Source organism: Myotis myotis, unplaced genomic scaffold, assembly GCF_014108235.1.
Source record: "Myotis myotis isolate mMyoMyo1 unplaced genomic scaffold, mMyoMyo1.p scaffold_m19_p_2, whole genome shotgun sequence".
NCBI lineage: Eukaryota > Metazoa > Chordata > Mammalia > Chiroptera > Vespertilionidae > Myotis > Myotis myotis.
In genome coordinates, this window is record NW_023416324.1 from 113,930,552 (window position 1) to 113,944,856 (window position 14,305).

At 42.5% G+C, this 14,305-nt stretch overlaps 1 protein-coding gene across 1 annotated transcript in view; it reads left to right on the top strand.

The window, feature by feature from the left end:
• MED12L (mediator complex subunit 12L) overlaps positions 1–14,305 on the top strand; it is a 423,259-nt gene that overhangs the window by 152,478 nt on the left and 256,476 nt on the right. The window contains exons 13-15 of the mRNA XM_036350497.1: positions 7,770–7,901; positions 11,360–11,486; positions 13,486–13,700. Of these exons, the coding sequence (XP_036206390.1) occupies positions 7,770–7,901; positions 11,360–11,486; positions 13,486–13,700 (474 nt within the window). The remainder of the gene's footprint in view (positions 1–7,769; positions 7,902–11,359; positions 11,487–13,485; positions 13,701–14,305) is intronic.

A 14,305-nucleotide genomic window follows, 5' to 3' on the forward strand; every position in this document is an offset into this window, starting at 1 on the left:
CCGCTGCTCGCACCCGCTGATGGCACCAAGCGATTGGGACTGGCACCCGGCGCCAGCAGTGGGTGCGAGCGGTGGTTCTGGCGCCAGCAGCGGATGTGAATGGGGCTGGCACCAGCAACAGCTGCAAGCGCCGGGCAGGACCGTGGTGTGAGGGAGCAAAGAATTTTCAGTAACCACCAGAAGCTCACTCACCTGGTCCACCATCCTGCAGCCGCTGACGCCTGCTATGTTCCATATATGCCTCCTGATGGTCAGCGCACGTCATAGGAACTGGTTATTCGGTTGTTCCACCATTCAGTCTATTTGCATATTAGCCTTTTATTATAGAGGACTCATATTGTGTGCTTTCAAGTTGGTATAATATGACCTGGTATTCCAGTATGATCTTCTGAGAAGTTAGTGTAAGTTGTTGTAAAACCTCTGTTGTAATATCTTCTGTTTCTTTTAGTCGGCACAGAACCTGCCTATTCCTGCCTCCTCCCAACTCCAGTGTCCCAAGGAAAGAGTGGCATCAGTTGGCAGGCTGTTTGATATTCAGAAAGGAGTGGATTTTACACTGTTGGAATCTGCATACCATGGGAAAATACTTTTTGGTTGAAAATAGATTTTAAAATGTGTAACTTGTTATGGGAAAAATTGATAGGAAGACAGGAAAGTTTCTGTGATAAAATTTTGAAAGCTCAGTCTTTTAGCAGCATTTTCCTTTGATTTTCTTAATTGACTGAATTCTTAGTAACCACAAATTGAGACTACAGCTGCTGCTGCAGGTAGACTGCCGGCCTGCCTTCAAGTTAAGCGTTCTGTAAGCTGGGACAGGCGGATGCTTATCGTCTATGAACTACGGCAGGTACAGACTATGAAACTTAATCACTTCCTCTTTCACCCTGTCAACATCTCGTTTTGCTTTATGATTAGTTGTCTTTTCTGCTTTTCCTGCTACAACATGAACTTTTTGGGAACAGGCACCACATCTTTTAAACTTTCGTTTCCCAGAACGTACCTTCTCATGGGTATTTCCTAAGTGCTTTGAAGCAAATCTACTCGTTCCTAAGACTTGTTTTCTAGCACATCACTCCAAAAATGTGGTCATATCTGGATATGTTAAAGATAATTCTTTTCCTTTATGTTTTTTTTAATACATCTCTAAGTCAAGTAGAGCCTATTAACTTAAATTGGATAAGTCAGCTGCTTATCCTCTTGTAGCGTATTTTCATCTAATTTTTATGATGCAGGTGAAAGTAAAAAATTGTGTAAATGTGTGTATGATGCACATTACTTATTTGATTCATTTATTAAAACTGGTGGCAGTGCTTTTAGGGCAACTTATTTTGTTCTCTTCAGTATTCTCAATGTCGGCATGTGGTGCCTCACTGAACTGACTTGTATGTTTTTACTTTTCTCTGGATTACATTGAAACCAGGTGGGAATTCCTCCCCGTTTGCTTTCTTTTTTAAATGCTACGTTTGGTCTTTGTATATTTTAATTGCATTTTTCTCTTGTTTCAAACCAAGGGAACCAAAGCTCCTTTTGAAATATATGCTTTTTTGTGTGTTTTGAGTCAAGGTGTTTTTAATGAAATTTAGGGCAGGATGAGTAAAAATCTTGGGATAAACTGATTTTTATATCTATTGTTTCATAGTGTCTAAAGGCTGATCAGGGATTCTTATCCTGAGATTCTTGGATGTTTTCTCAGAGTGCACAAGCCTGAAATGTGCTTACTGTGTGTGTGTGCGTGTGTGTGTGTGTGTATACACACATACATTTACAAGAGTTGGCAAAAGTGGGTTTACAGTTTTGAGTACCCAAAACACAGTTTATAGTTGTATTATTACTTATTTTTGTGTTGTATGTTTTTGACTGCCATTTTTCATGTTTGTTGTTTCTAGTGCAATGGGTCTTTGATTAGCAGCCCCTCCACACCCGGTACCCTCACACACGTTGTTTCTTACAATTCCTCGTTGGACTGGGCGATTTGATAATCTGGCTTGAGTGAATTATTGAGGGACACTGTGAGTGATGGCCCGAGGAGACAACAGTGGAGTGAAGTGCTTGGGCTTTGTAACAGCTGTGCTTGATATTCGGTGGTCTGTTTCCCTTCCATCTGCTTTTGGAATTGAATTCTGAAGGATTCATGGGGCTAGATCAGTGATGGCGAAACTTTTGAGCTCAGCGTGTCAGCATTTTGAAAAACCTTAACTCTGGTGCCGTTTCACATCTAGAAATTTTTTTATATTTGCAACTATAGTAAAACAAAGATTTACATTTTTTATATTTATTTTATATATTTAAATGCCATTTAACAAAGAAAAATCAACCAAAAAAATGAGTTCACGTGTCACCTCTGACACGCGTGTCATAGGTTCGCCATCACTGGGCTAGGTTATGATCCCGTGTAAGTGAAGGCCTATGGAGGGGGCTAGGTTATGATCCCGTGTAAGTGAAGGCCTATGGAGGGGGCTAGGTTATGATCCTGTGTAAGTGAAGGCCTATGGAGGGGGCTAGGTTATGATCCCGTGTAAGTGAAGGCCTATGGAGGGGGCTAGGTTATGATCCCGTGTAAGTGAAGGCCTATGGAGGGGGCTAGGTTATGATCCCGTGTAAGTGAAGGGCTATGGAGGGGGCTAGGTTATGATCCCGTGTAAGTGAAGGCCTATGGAGGGGGCTAGGTTATGATCCTGTGTAAGTGAAGGCCTATGGAGGGGGCTAGGTTATGATCCCGTGTAAGTGAAGGGCTATGGAGGGGGCTAGGTTATGATCCTGTGTAAGTGAAGGCCTATGGAGGGGGCTAGGTTATGATCCCGTGTAAGTGAAGGCCTATGGAGGGGGCTAGGTTATGATCCCGTGTAAGTGAAGGCCTATGGAGGGGGCTAGGTTATGATCCCGTGTAAGTGAAGTCCTATGGAGGGGGCTAGGTTATGATCCCGTGTAAGTGAAGGGCTATGGAGGGGGCTAGGCTATGATCCCGTGTAAGTGAAGGCCTATGGAGGGGGCTAGGCTATGATCCTGTGTAAGTGAAGGCCTAGGAGGGGGCTAGGTTATGATCCCGTGTAAGTGAAGGGCTATGGAGGGGGCTAGGTTATGATCCTGTGTAAGTGAAGGCCTATGGAGGGGGCTAGGCTATGATCCTGTGTAAGTGAAGGCCTATGGAGGGGGCTAGGCTATGATCCTGTGTAAGTGAAGGCCTAGGAGGGGGCTAGGTTATGATCCCGTGTAAGTGAAGTCCTATGGAGGGGGCTAGGCTATGATCCCGTGTAAGTGAAGTCCTATGGAGGGGGCTAGGTTATGATCCTGTGTAAGTAAAGGCCTATGGAGGGGGCTAGGCTATGATCCTGTGTAAGTGAAGGCCTATGGAGGGGGCTAGGCTATGATCCTGTGTAAGTGAAGGCCTAGGAGGGGCTAGGTTATGATCCCGTGTAAGTGAAGTCCTATGGAGGGGGCTAGGTTATGATCCCGTGTAAGTGAAGTCCTATGGAGGGGGCTAGGTTATGATCCTGTGTAAGTGAAGGCCTATGGAGGGGGCTGGCTATGATCCTGTGTAAGTGAAGGCCTATGGAGGGGGCTAGGTTATGATCCCGTGTAAGTGAAGGCCTATGGAGGGGGCTAGGTTATGATCCTGTGTAAGTGAAGGCCAATGGAGGGGGCTAGGTTATGATCCCGTGTAAGTGAAGGCCTATGGAGGGGGCTAGGTTATGATCCCGTGTAAGTGAAGGCCTATGGAGGGGGCTAGGTTATGATCCCGTGTAAGTGAAGGGCTATGGAGGGGGCTAGGTTATGATCCTGTGTAAGTGAAGGCCTATGGAGGGGGCTAGGCTATGATCCTGTGTAAGTGAAGGCCTAGGAGGGGGCTAGGTTATGATCCCGTGTAAGTGAAGTCCTATGGAGGGGGCTAGGCTGTGATCCTGTGTAAGTGAAGGCCTATGGAGGGGGCTAGGCTATGATCCCGTGTAAGTGAAGTCCTATGGAGGGGGCTAGGTTATGATCCCGTGTAAGTGAAGTCCTATGGAGGGGGCTAGGTTATGATCCTGTGTAAGTGAAGGCCTATGGAGGGGGCTAGGCTATGATCCTGTGTAAGTGAAGGCCTAGGAGGGGGCTAGGTTATGATCCTGTGTAAGTGAAGTCCTATGGAGGGGGCTAGGCTATGATCCTGTGTAAGTGAAGGCCTATGGAGGGGGCTAGGTTATGATCCTGTGTAAGTGAAGTCCTATGGAGGGGGCTAGGTTATGATCCTGTGTAAGTGAAGGCCCATGAGGGGGCTAGGCTATGATCCTGTGTAAGTGAAGGCCTAGGAGGGGGCTAGGTTATGATCCCGTGTAAGTGAAGTCCTATGGAGGGGGCTAGGTTATGATCCCGTGTAAGTGAAGGCCTATGGAGGGGGCTAGGTTATGATCCTGTGTAAGTGAAGGCCTATGGAGGGGGCTAGGCTATGATCCCGTGTAAGTAAAGGTCTGTGGAGGGGGCTAGGCTATGATCCTGTGTAATTAAAGGTCTGTGGAGGGGGCTAGGCTATGATCCTGTGTAAGTAAAGGTCTGTGGAGGGCTAGGGTGAGGGGGCTAGGTTATGATCCTGTGTAAGTGAAGTCCTATGGAGGGGGCTAGGTTATGATCCTGTGTAAGTGAAGGCCCATGAGGGGGCTAGGCTATGATCCTGTGTAAGTGAAGGCCTAGGAGGGGGCTAGGTTATGATCCCGTGTAAGTGAAGTCCTATGGAGGGGGCTAGGTTATGATCCCGTGTAAGTGAAGGCCTATGGAGGGGGCTAGGTTATGATCCTGTGTAAGTGAAGGCCTATGGAGGGGGCTAGGCTATGATCCCGTGTAAGTAAAGGACTGTGGAGGGGGCTAGGCTATGATCCTGTGTAATTAAAGGTCTGTGGAGGGGGCTAGGCTATGATCCTGTGTAAGTAAAGGTCTGTGGAGGGGGCTAGGTTATGATCCTGTGTAAGTAAAGGTCTGTGGAGGGGGCTAGGCTATGATCCCGTGTAAGTGAAGGCCTATGGAGGGGGCTAGGCCAGTGATGGCGAACCTATGACACGCGAACTCATTTTTTTGGTTGATTTTTCTTTGTTAAATGGCATTTAAATATATAAAATAAATATCAAAAATATAAGTCTTTGGGAGAAACCAAGATGGCAGCATAGGTAAACACCAGAGTTAGCTGCCTCGAACAACCACTTCAAAAATACAACTAAAAGACGGAACGGACATCGCCCAGAACCACAGGAATACTGGCTGGGGGGAAATTCTTCAACTAGAAGGAAAGAGAACAGCATACGAGACTCAGAGGAGGCACAGTGCAGAAAATACAAAGGTGTGGAGGTACACGCAGAGTGGGCTGGTAGCTGAGGGTGCGGTTGTCGTTTTCAATCAGGAGGGAGTCTCAGATTCTTAGCTCCAGTTCTGGGCGAGTCTCTAGGGACCCAGACTCAAACGGGAGAAGCGGGACTGTCTGGCATCAGTCATAATGCAAGGGCAGCTTTCTCTCTGAGGTTTGCAGCGGTTGCTGGGACTCTGAGAGGCAGAGCCTCTGGGGATGGGACTGAGAGCAGCCATAACGGCTCCACCCGCCCTGTTGATCTGGTGGGACCCGCCCTGCCGAAGCCCTGCACATAGCCATTTGCCGGATAGCCTCAGGCAAAGACTAGATTAGCACCTCCCTAGAGGACAGAAGTTCTCCCACTGCAGACACAGCTGATTCTCACAGCCAGTTGGCCTGGAGGTCAAATCCCTCTAGTATTAACTACAACAATCAAGGCTTAACTACAACAAGACTGCGCACAAAGACCACTAGGGGGTGCACCAAGAAAGCATAAAAAATGCGGAGACAAAGAAACAGGACAAAACTGTCAATGGAGGATATTGAGTTCAGAACCACACTTTTAAGGTCTCTCAAGAACTGTCTAGAAGCCGCCAATAAAGTTATTGAGATCTATAAGAAATCTAATGAGACCCTCGATGTTATGATAAAGAACCAACTAGAAATTAAGCATACACGGACTGAAATAACGAATATTATACAGACTCCCAACAGCAGACCAGAGGAGCGCAAGAATCAAGGCAAAGATTTGAAATGCGAAGAAGCAAAAAACACCCAACCAGAAAAGCAAAATGAAAAAAGAATCCAAAAATACGAAGTAGTGTAAGGAGCCTCTGGGACATCTTCAAGCGTACCAACATCAGAATTATAGGGTTGCCAGAAGATGAGAGAGAGCAAGATATTGAAAACCTATTTGAAGAAATAATGACAGAAAACTTCCCCTACCTGGTGAAAGAAATGAACTTACACATCCAGGAAGCGCAGAGACCCCCAAACAAAAGGAATCCTAAGAGGACCACATCAAGACACATCATAATTAAAATGCCAAGAGCAAAAGACAAAGAGAGAATCTTAAAAGCAGCAAGAGAAAGACGGTCAGTTATCTACAAGGGAACACCCATACGACTGTCAGCTGATTTCTCAACAGAAACTTTGCAGGCCAGAAGGGAGTGGCAAGAAATATTCAAAGCGATGAATACCAAGAACCTACAACCAAGATTACTTTATTCAGCAAAGCTATCATTCAGAATTGAAGGTCAGATAAAGAGCTTCACAGATAAGGAAAAGCTAAAGGAGTTCATCACCACCAAACCAGTATTATATGAAATGCTGAAAGGTATCCTTTAAGAAGAGGAAGAAGAAGAAAAAGGTAAAGATACAAATTATGAACAACAAATATGCATCTATCAGCAAGTGAATCTAAGAATCAAGTGAATAAATAATCTGATGAACAGAATGAACTGGTGATTATAATAGAATCAGGGACATAGAAAGGGAATGGGCTCACTATTCTTGGGGAGGAAAGGGGTGTGGGAGATGCGGGAAGAGACTGGACAAAAATTGTGTACCTAGGGATGAGGACAGTGGGGGTGTAAGGGCAGAGGGTGGGGTGGGAACTGGGTGGAGGGGAGCTATGGGGGGGGAAAAAGAGGAACAAATATAATAATCTGAAAAATAAAGATTTAATAAAAATAAATAAATAAATATATATAAGTCTTTGTTTTACTATGGTTGCAAATATCAAAAAATTTCTATATGTGACATGGCACCAGAGTTAAGTTAGGGTTTTTCAAAATGCTGACACGCCGAGCTCAAAAGGTTCGCCATCACTGGGTAGGCTATGATCCCGTGTAAGTGAAAGCCTATGGAGGGGCTAGGCCAGGGGTGGGCAAACTTTTTGACTCGAGGGCCACAATGGGTTCTTAAACTGGACCGGAGGGCCGGAACAAAAGCATGGATGGAGTGTTTGTGTGAACTAATATAAATTCAAAGTAAACATCATTACATAAAAGGGTACGGTCTTTTTTTTTTTAGTTTTATTCATTTCAAACGGGCCGGATCTGGCCCACGGGCCGTAGTTTGCCCACGGCTGGGCTAGGCTATGATCCCATGTAAGTGAAGGCCTATGGAGGGGGCTAGGCTATGATCCCATGTAAGTGAAGGCCTATGGAGGGGGCTAGGCTATGATCCTGTGCAAGTGAAGAAATATAGAATTCTCATTCTCTTGCAATTGTCACAGATTCACCTGTTCTGAGTAAATGCTGCCCTTCCTTATGACTAAAGTTTTCTCTTTATATTTTAATTACGAAAGATTTGGGAACACTTTCTAAAACGACTGTAATAAAATATAACAAAAAAGCATTCAAACTTTAGATACTGCATTGCTTGCTTTTTTCCTACTCTCATTGGGTGAATGCGCATTTGTTTCTGACTGGTACTCATTTCTCTTGGTCATTAGGTTGCCCCCAATGATGAAGCTGTGGTGACATTATTGTGCGAATGGGCTGTGAGCTGTAAACGGTCCGGCAAGCACAGGGCGATGGCAGTGGCAAAACTCTTGGAGAAGAGGCAAGCGGAAATCGAGGCTGAGGTGGGTGTTCCTGTCTGCTTGTTGAATGCCATCATTTAAACATTATGTTTTGGGAAGGACTCTTTTTTCTTATCCTCATTATACTATATTTTTTCTTTTAAAGGAAAAAGGGAGAATGTACAAATTCATGGCAGGATCTCTCTAAGTTAACGAAGCCAATAGTTCATATACTGGACTAACTTACAATTATCTTTTATTTTTATTTTTTCTCTATTGATTAAGGTATTACATATGTGTCCATATCCCCCATTGTCTCTCCCCCCAACCCCCCACTCTTGCCCTCACCCCCCTGGTGTCTGTGTCCATTGATTAGGCTTATATGCATGCATACAAGTCCTTTGGTTGATCTCTCCCCCTTACCCCTACCTTCCCCTACCTTCCCTCTGAGGTTTGACAGTCTGATCAATGCTTCTCTGTCTGTGGATCTGTTTTTGTTCATCAGTTTATGTTGTTCATTAGATTTCACAAATGAGTGAGATCATGTGACATTATCTTTCTCTGACTGGTTTATTTTGCTTAGCATAATGCTTTCCAGTTCCATCTATGCTGTTGCAAATGGTAAGAATTCCTTCTTTTTTACTGCAGCATGGTATTCCATTGTGTAGATGTACCACTGTTTTTTAATCCACTCATCTGCTGATGGGCACTTAGCCTGTTTCCAAATCTTAGCTATGGTAAATTGTGCTGCTATGAACATAGGGTGCATATATCCTTTCTGAGTGATGTTTCTAGTTTCTTGGGATATAGTCCTAGAAGTGGGACTATGGAGGGGGCTATGTCAAATGGGTCAAATGGGAGTTCCATTTTTAGTTTTTTGAGGAAGCTCCATACTGTTTTCCACAGTGGCTGCACCAGTCTGCATTCCCACCACCAGTGCACGAGGGTTCCTTTTTCTCTGCGTCCTCGCCAGCACTTGTCGTTTGTTGAACAATTATCTTTTAAAACAAAACTTTAATATCTAAGAACAAAGAACTCTTCCTTTGCGAGGTTAAGATACATACACACAAGTGTGTGTGTGTGTATATATATATATATCTTGTATTATTATATATGTTTGTGTATATATTTTTATATTATGGATTTTAAAGCCACATAATATTTTAGTGGAACCAGAAGTGCTTTGCCTATGAATTTATAGGTAGCAGTTTGTATTATTGTTTGAGATTTTGTTCTGGCCCCAGAGAAGGCAATTATGGCCTCAGCAGTAGATTATTATGGGAAAACAGAGCTAGCTTCATAAACATGAGCTTTTGTTGAAGGGAACATTTTTAAGCGAGCCCCTTTTTGTGCCTGTGAAATTCTGTGAAATTCTGCAGGTCTGGAGAAGGTGTGCTTTGACCAGGCCACTTCCTCTCTCACCTCGACACCTGTTGGGCCTCCTACCTTGTTTCTTCATAGCTAGACCCATCTTTTCAAAGTAGGAACAGATCACACTGTCCCCTTACTAAAACTCCGTGATGGGTCCTTACATGGCCCACAGAGCCTCGAGGGCTGCCCTACCTGCCTCTCCCCCCGCCATCTCCTACCTTTTTCCTCTGGGACACACAGGATTGCAGACGCCTTGGACTTTCTGTCCCTCCATCACTCCAAACTCCCTTTTATCTTTGGGTCTTTGCCCCTGCTGTTTCTTCTGGTGGCACACCCTGCTCCCCAATTTTCACATGGCCAGTTTCTTTCTGCCATTCCTATTTCAGAAAGTGTCACTGTCTTTGTAGCATTCCCAGCTCAACATGTGTCACCTCCTCAGTCACTCTTCTCACATCACTCTGTTTTACTTTCCTCAGTGGCTTATTGTTTCACGCCTGCCTGCCTCTGGGATGTAAGCTCAACAATAGGAACCCGAATACCCAGAATAGTGCTCGTGCATAGTAGATGCTCAATAAATATTGCATGAATGGATGAGCACTTAGCTGGCTCTCTGTTACTGATAATGTACCTACTTCCTATGAAGCTATTAAAAACAAAATAGGAAGAATGTTTTCATTGATAGCTCTTTTGGGAAGGCACTGTTCACCAGATACAAAAGATCATGTTGTTGAAATTGGGGCTTGAAGATATTGATGTTAAGGTGTAAGACACAAGCCCATTTTGCAATGTGCAAATTAGGAAAAGTGTTTCATGGCTTTTTTTCTATACATTTATGAATAGACTATTCTACAGTGAATTGAAATGATTAAAGTTTAGTAACTAAAGTTGAATTTCTCAGATTTCATTGTTGCTTCTGGATTGTTGTCATTCCCTCCCTCCACCCAGTGTGTCCCAGAATGAACACACACACACACACACACACACACACACACACAATCACTTTCAGAAGAGGTTCACACACAGATTGCTTTGTAATTTTAATAGGTGTAACTGTATTCTTTCAGAGATGTTTAAGATAATTGATTTCTAATAAACATGAAAAATTGACCTTTGTGAAGAAAGGATGGCTTGGAGAAATATGTTAATATAATAATTAATAACTTAATATTGAAGAATAAGGATCAAAGGGATATTGAAGAGAATAAAAAACGAGGATCTGATTACTTCTAAACTGTTTCTTTTCTGGTTTTCTAGTAAGTTTTATCTTTTTAAAAAAATTAATAATTCATTTAAAGAATAGTTTATTGATTTTTAGAAAGAAAAGATGGGAGAGGGAGAGGAAGAGAAAGAGAGAAACATCAATGTGAGAGGGTAACATTGATTGGCTGCCTCCTGCATGTCCCCTATCGGGATTGAGCCTGAAACCCCGGACGTGTGCCCTGACCAGGAATCGAACCGGCAATCTCTCAGTGCTTGGGATGACACCCACCTGAGCCACACCAGCCAGGGCAGTAAGTTCTATCTTAGGAGTTCACACGTTGAACAGCTTCTCTTGATGTGTTTCATGAACTGTGGAGAGTCCCAGAGGTTCTGCGAGATCTCATTGGTAAAATGTGATGAATAAGTGAAAGAACCTTATTGGGGGAATTATGTTAGCTTTCTTATTCCACACCACACTTCTCCACACACACTTGTAAATACCCCCACCTGACCAAAACAAACACAAAAGAATGGAACTCAATAATACATTGCCAAACATTTCTTAGGGGGAATACAGTTAAGCATGAGCTATTTAAAAATGATGACCTCAAATTATTTTTAGCAGTTGGTACAGGAATACTGAGTAGTGTATTCTGTACTATGTTGTGTATTTAATGGATGCTCATACAGTACTGTGTAGAGTTTATAATTCAGATGAATAATGTTTTTCAGGGGTATGGTTTGAAATAATTTCAATTGTTCTGGATTAGCTTCCTGAACTTGTAAAATTATATTTACCCACTATGCATGGCCTACAAATATATAGAGAAATCTCAATTTATATTTTATCTGAGAACTTAAATGTTAATGAGAAACTAACCTATTCATGACCCACTGTGACCATACTTGTCCTTTATAACTTATTGTGCTTGTTTACTTTTAATCTTTAGAGATGTGGGGAGTCAGAGGTCTTAGATGAGAAGGAGTCCATTTCTTCTGCGTCTCTTGCTGGATCTAGTTTGCCTGTTTTCCAGAATGTTCTGCTAAGGTTTTTAGATACACAGGCCCCCTCATTGTGTAAGTAAAGCTCTTTGCTTTTAGATCTTAAATAAGGGAATGGCTTCCACCCCCTTCTTTTAAAGCTGTTTATTTCTTTAAATTTTTATTTGCATCTTATCAAAAGTTCTTGGCACTGAATATAATGTATATTTTACTGAACAAAATTTTGTGGCATGTTTTCAATGGATATTTTTGTGCAATTTTAAAATTAGGTGAACTTCAAAGGTTTAAAATTTTGTAGAGTTTAAAAATAAAGTGCCTCCTTCCTTTGTAATTAGTGGACTAATTTTCCCTTTATAGATCTTTCTTACCAAAATAGAGGAGCTAAGATGTTTCACTGTATATTGTGATTTGGAAATTTCTCTTTTCAAACCATTTTCTAAATTTTTTATTTTCTAACTTTGCATCTTAAAAGGTGGGTAGAGGGTGGGAATCAAATAACAGTACTTTATAACAAGGTCCTAGATACAAGGAAATTATTTGTAAATATGGTTGGCTGCTTGCTAACTCTCTCTTGGATGTTCATGTCATCTTATATTCTTTTTCTTTTATTCTGTAGTTGATGGCAAGCTGAGAGTTTGGGGGAATAAACCACCCAGTAGGTTCATACTGTGGGTGCCACTTTAAAAAATCTTTGTGTGAGCTAAATGGGCTTGATCTTATTCTGAGGCTTTTATGTGTCAGAGTACAGCAGGGAGGGTCTTAGGATAGATAGTGATAGAACAGAAAAATGGCAAAAAGTGAAAAGTGATAGAAAAGGGAGAAAAAGAGTGGAGGGAGGGGAAGGAAGATGTTTGTGAAGGAGAAAAAGGTAAAGCATCTAGAAATAGCCCTGCTTCCAATTCCTCTGAGAAGGGCCTCCTTTTGGGTTGAGTGATGCCTGGGGGTCTTTAGTTATTTTGTGGCTGGTCGAGTTCAGAGGAAGAGAAAGAGCTGGAGTCAAGCTGATTGTTGGAATGTAGGGAGAGAAATGAAACATGTAAGTGAAGCAGGGAAATGAGAAGACAGGAGATATACCGAATAGAAAGTATATTGCCAGTAGTGGAAATTAGCAGCTCTAACGTCTCTTATGTCCGGAGAAGACACACGTTTGCCCTGGGCTTCCTTGTCCGACCCACTCCTGTTCTCTTTCTGGGAAATACATTCTTCTCTGCCACTGCTTCTTCTGGATTCCATTTTCTGTCAGAGAAGCTGCTTGTGTCTCCGTGCAGAGGCTGCTGTATTGAATGTGGTGGTGGACGAGAACAGACATTCAGGTGTCAGGTTTAATGTTCCCTGGATGGTCTGTTCGTCTCTGTGTTTGCAAGTGTGCTGGGACCGGGGCTGAGCTTTGCAGGGTTAGTCTTAACATTTTTAACCTCTCAAAGGTACAGATACAGAGTTTTAGAGTGCAGTTACAATATTAAAAGTCATAATGTAAATTAAATAGACTGGTTATGAATTAAAAAAGACAAAAGAGCTTCTGTCTATGCTCTTTGAATTTCATTTTCCCTTTTTCTTTTCAGTGGATCCCGCTCATTTTTTAAATTTTAATTACCATTTGAATTGTGGTTCTGTTGTGAAATCTCCTTGGGAAAAATGTATAATGTGCCCCACAAATACACAGATACACTCAAACTCTGAAAGCAGCCACAAGCAGTTTTAGTGATAAAACCAGAGGACAGCAATCTTGGCCTGTGTTTTTGTTTTGTTTTGTTTTGAACTTGAAATTCTGTGTGTTTATATTATTATTTAAAAGACTATTCATTTGCCTGGGCCCACTATCTTTAAACTTGAAGTTGTACTTAGCATACTGGATAGTATTTTTAATTGCAGTGGGACAGTAAAAACCTATGAGCCATTTCTATACAAAACAATAGTGCCTCATAGGAAATTTGGCAATAATGGTTGATTTTGTAAAAAAAAATTGTGAAAAGTGGTTCTAATATTGTTAAGCCTTAGCAATATTTTTATAAAATTTATTTATCTTTTAACGAGATCAGTGGAAACTGAATTTTTGATGGAATTGTTTCTATAGCGGATCCAAACAGTGAATGTGAGAAGGTGGAGTTTGTGAACCTGGTGCTGCTCTTCTGCGAGTTCATCCGGCACGATGTCTTCTCTCACGACGCTTACATGTGCACCCTCATCTCCCGGGGAGACCTGTCCGTCACCTCCTCCACTCGGCCACGGTCGCCTTCGGGAGAAAATGCAGATGAGCACTACCCCAAGGACCATGACATGAAGATGGAGGTATGGCCCTGGGAGGGTGTGCCTGCTCCCCTCATTTCCCCAACCCGCTCCAAAGGATGTGCGATGGAAGGGTGATCACTTTTTTTTTTAAATATATTTTATTGATTTTTTACAGAGAGGAAGGGAGAAGGATAGAGAGTTAGAAACATCGATGAGAGAGAAACATCGATCAGCTGCCTCCTGCACACCTCCCACTGGGAATGTGCCCGCAACCAAGGTACATGCCCTTGGCCGGAATTGAACCTGGGACCCTTCAGTCCACAGACCGATGCTCTATCCACTGAGCCAAACCAGTCAGGGCTGGTGATCACTTTTTAATTGTATTCTCTTGTTTCAAAGCTCATGTATCTCTACTTCCGCTCACAAAAACAGACTATAATTTACATCTTCCAGAGTTTTCTTTTGGATACTCTAAAACTATTAATGAAAAGATTTGACAGGCCATAATATTTTTCTTTGAATTAGAAATATGTGCTTCCAGTTTTATGTATTTCTAATCCCCAGTTTCCTTTAATGTTTGTCTGAAAAATGGACTTGTTTTGACCCTAAAGTCCTGGTTTAGTGTTCATTCTAAGGAGCATCTTCCCTGATGTATTTTGTTCATT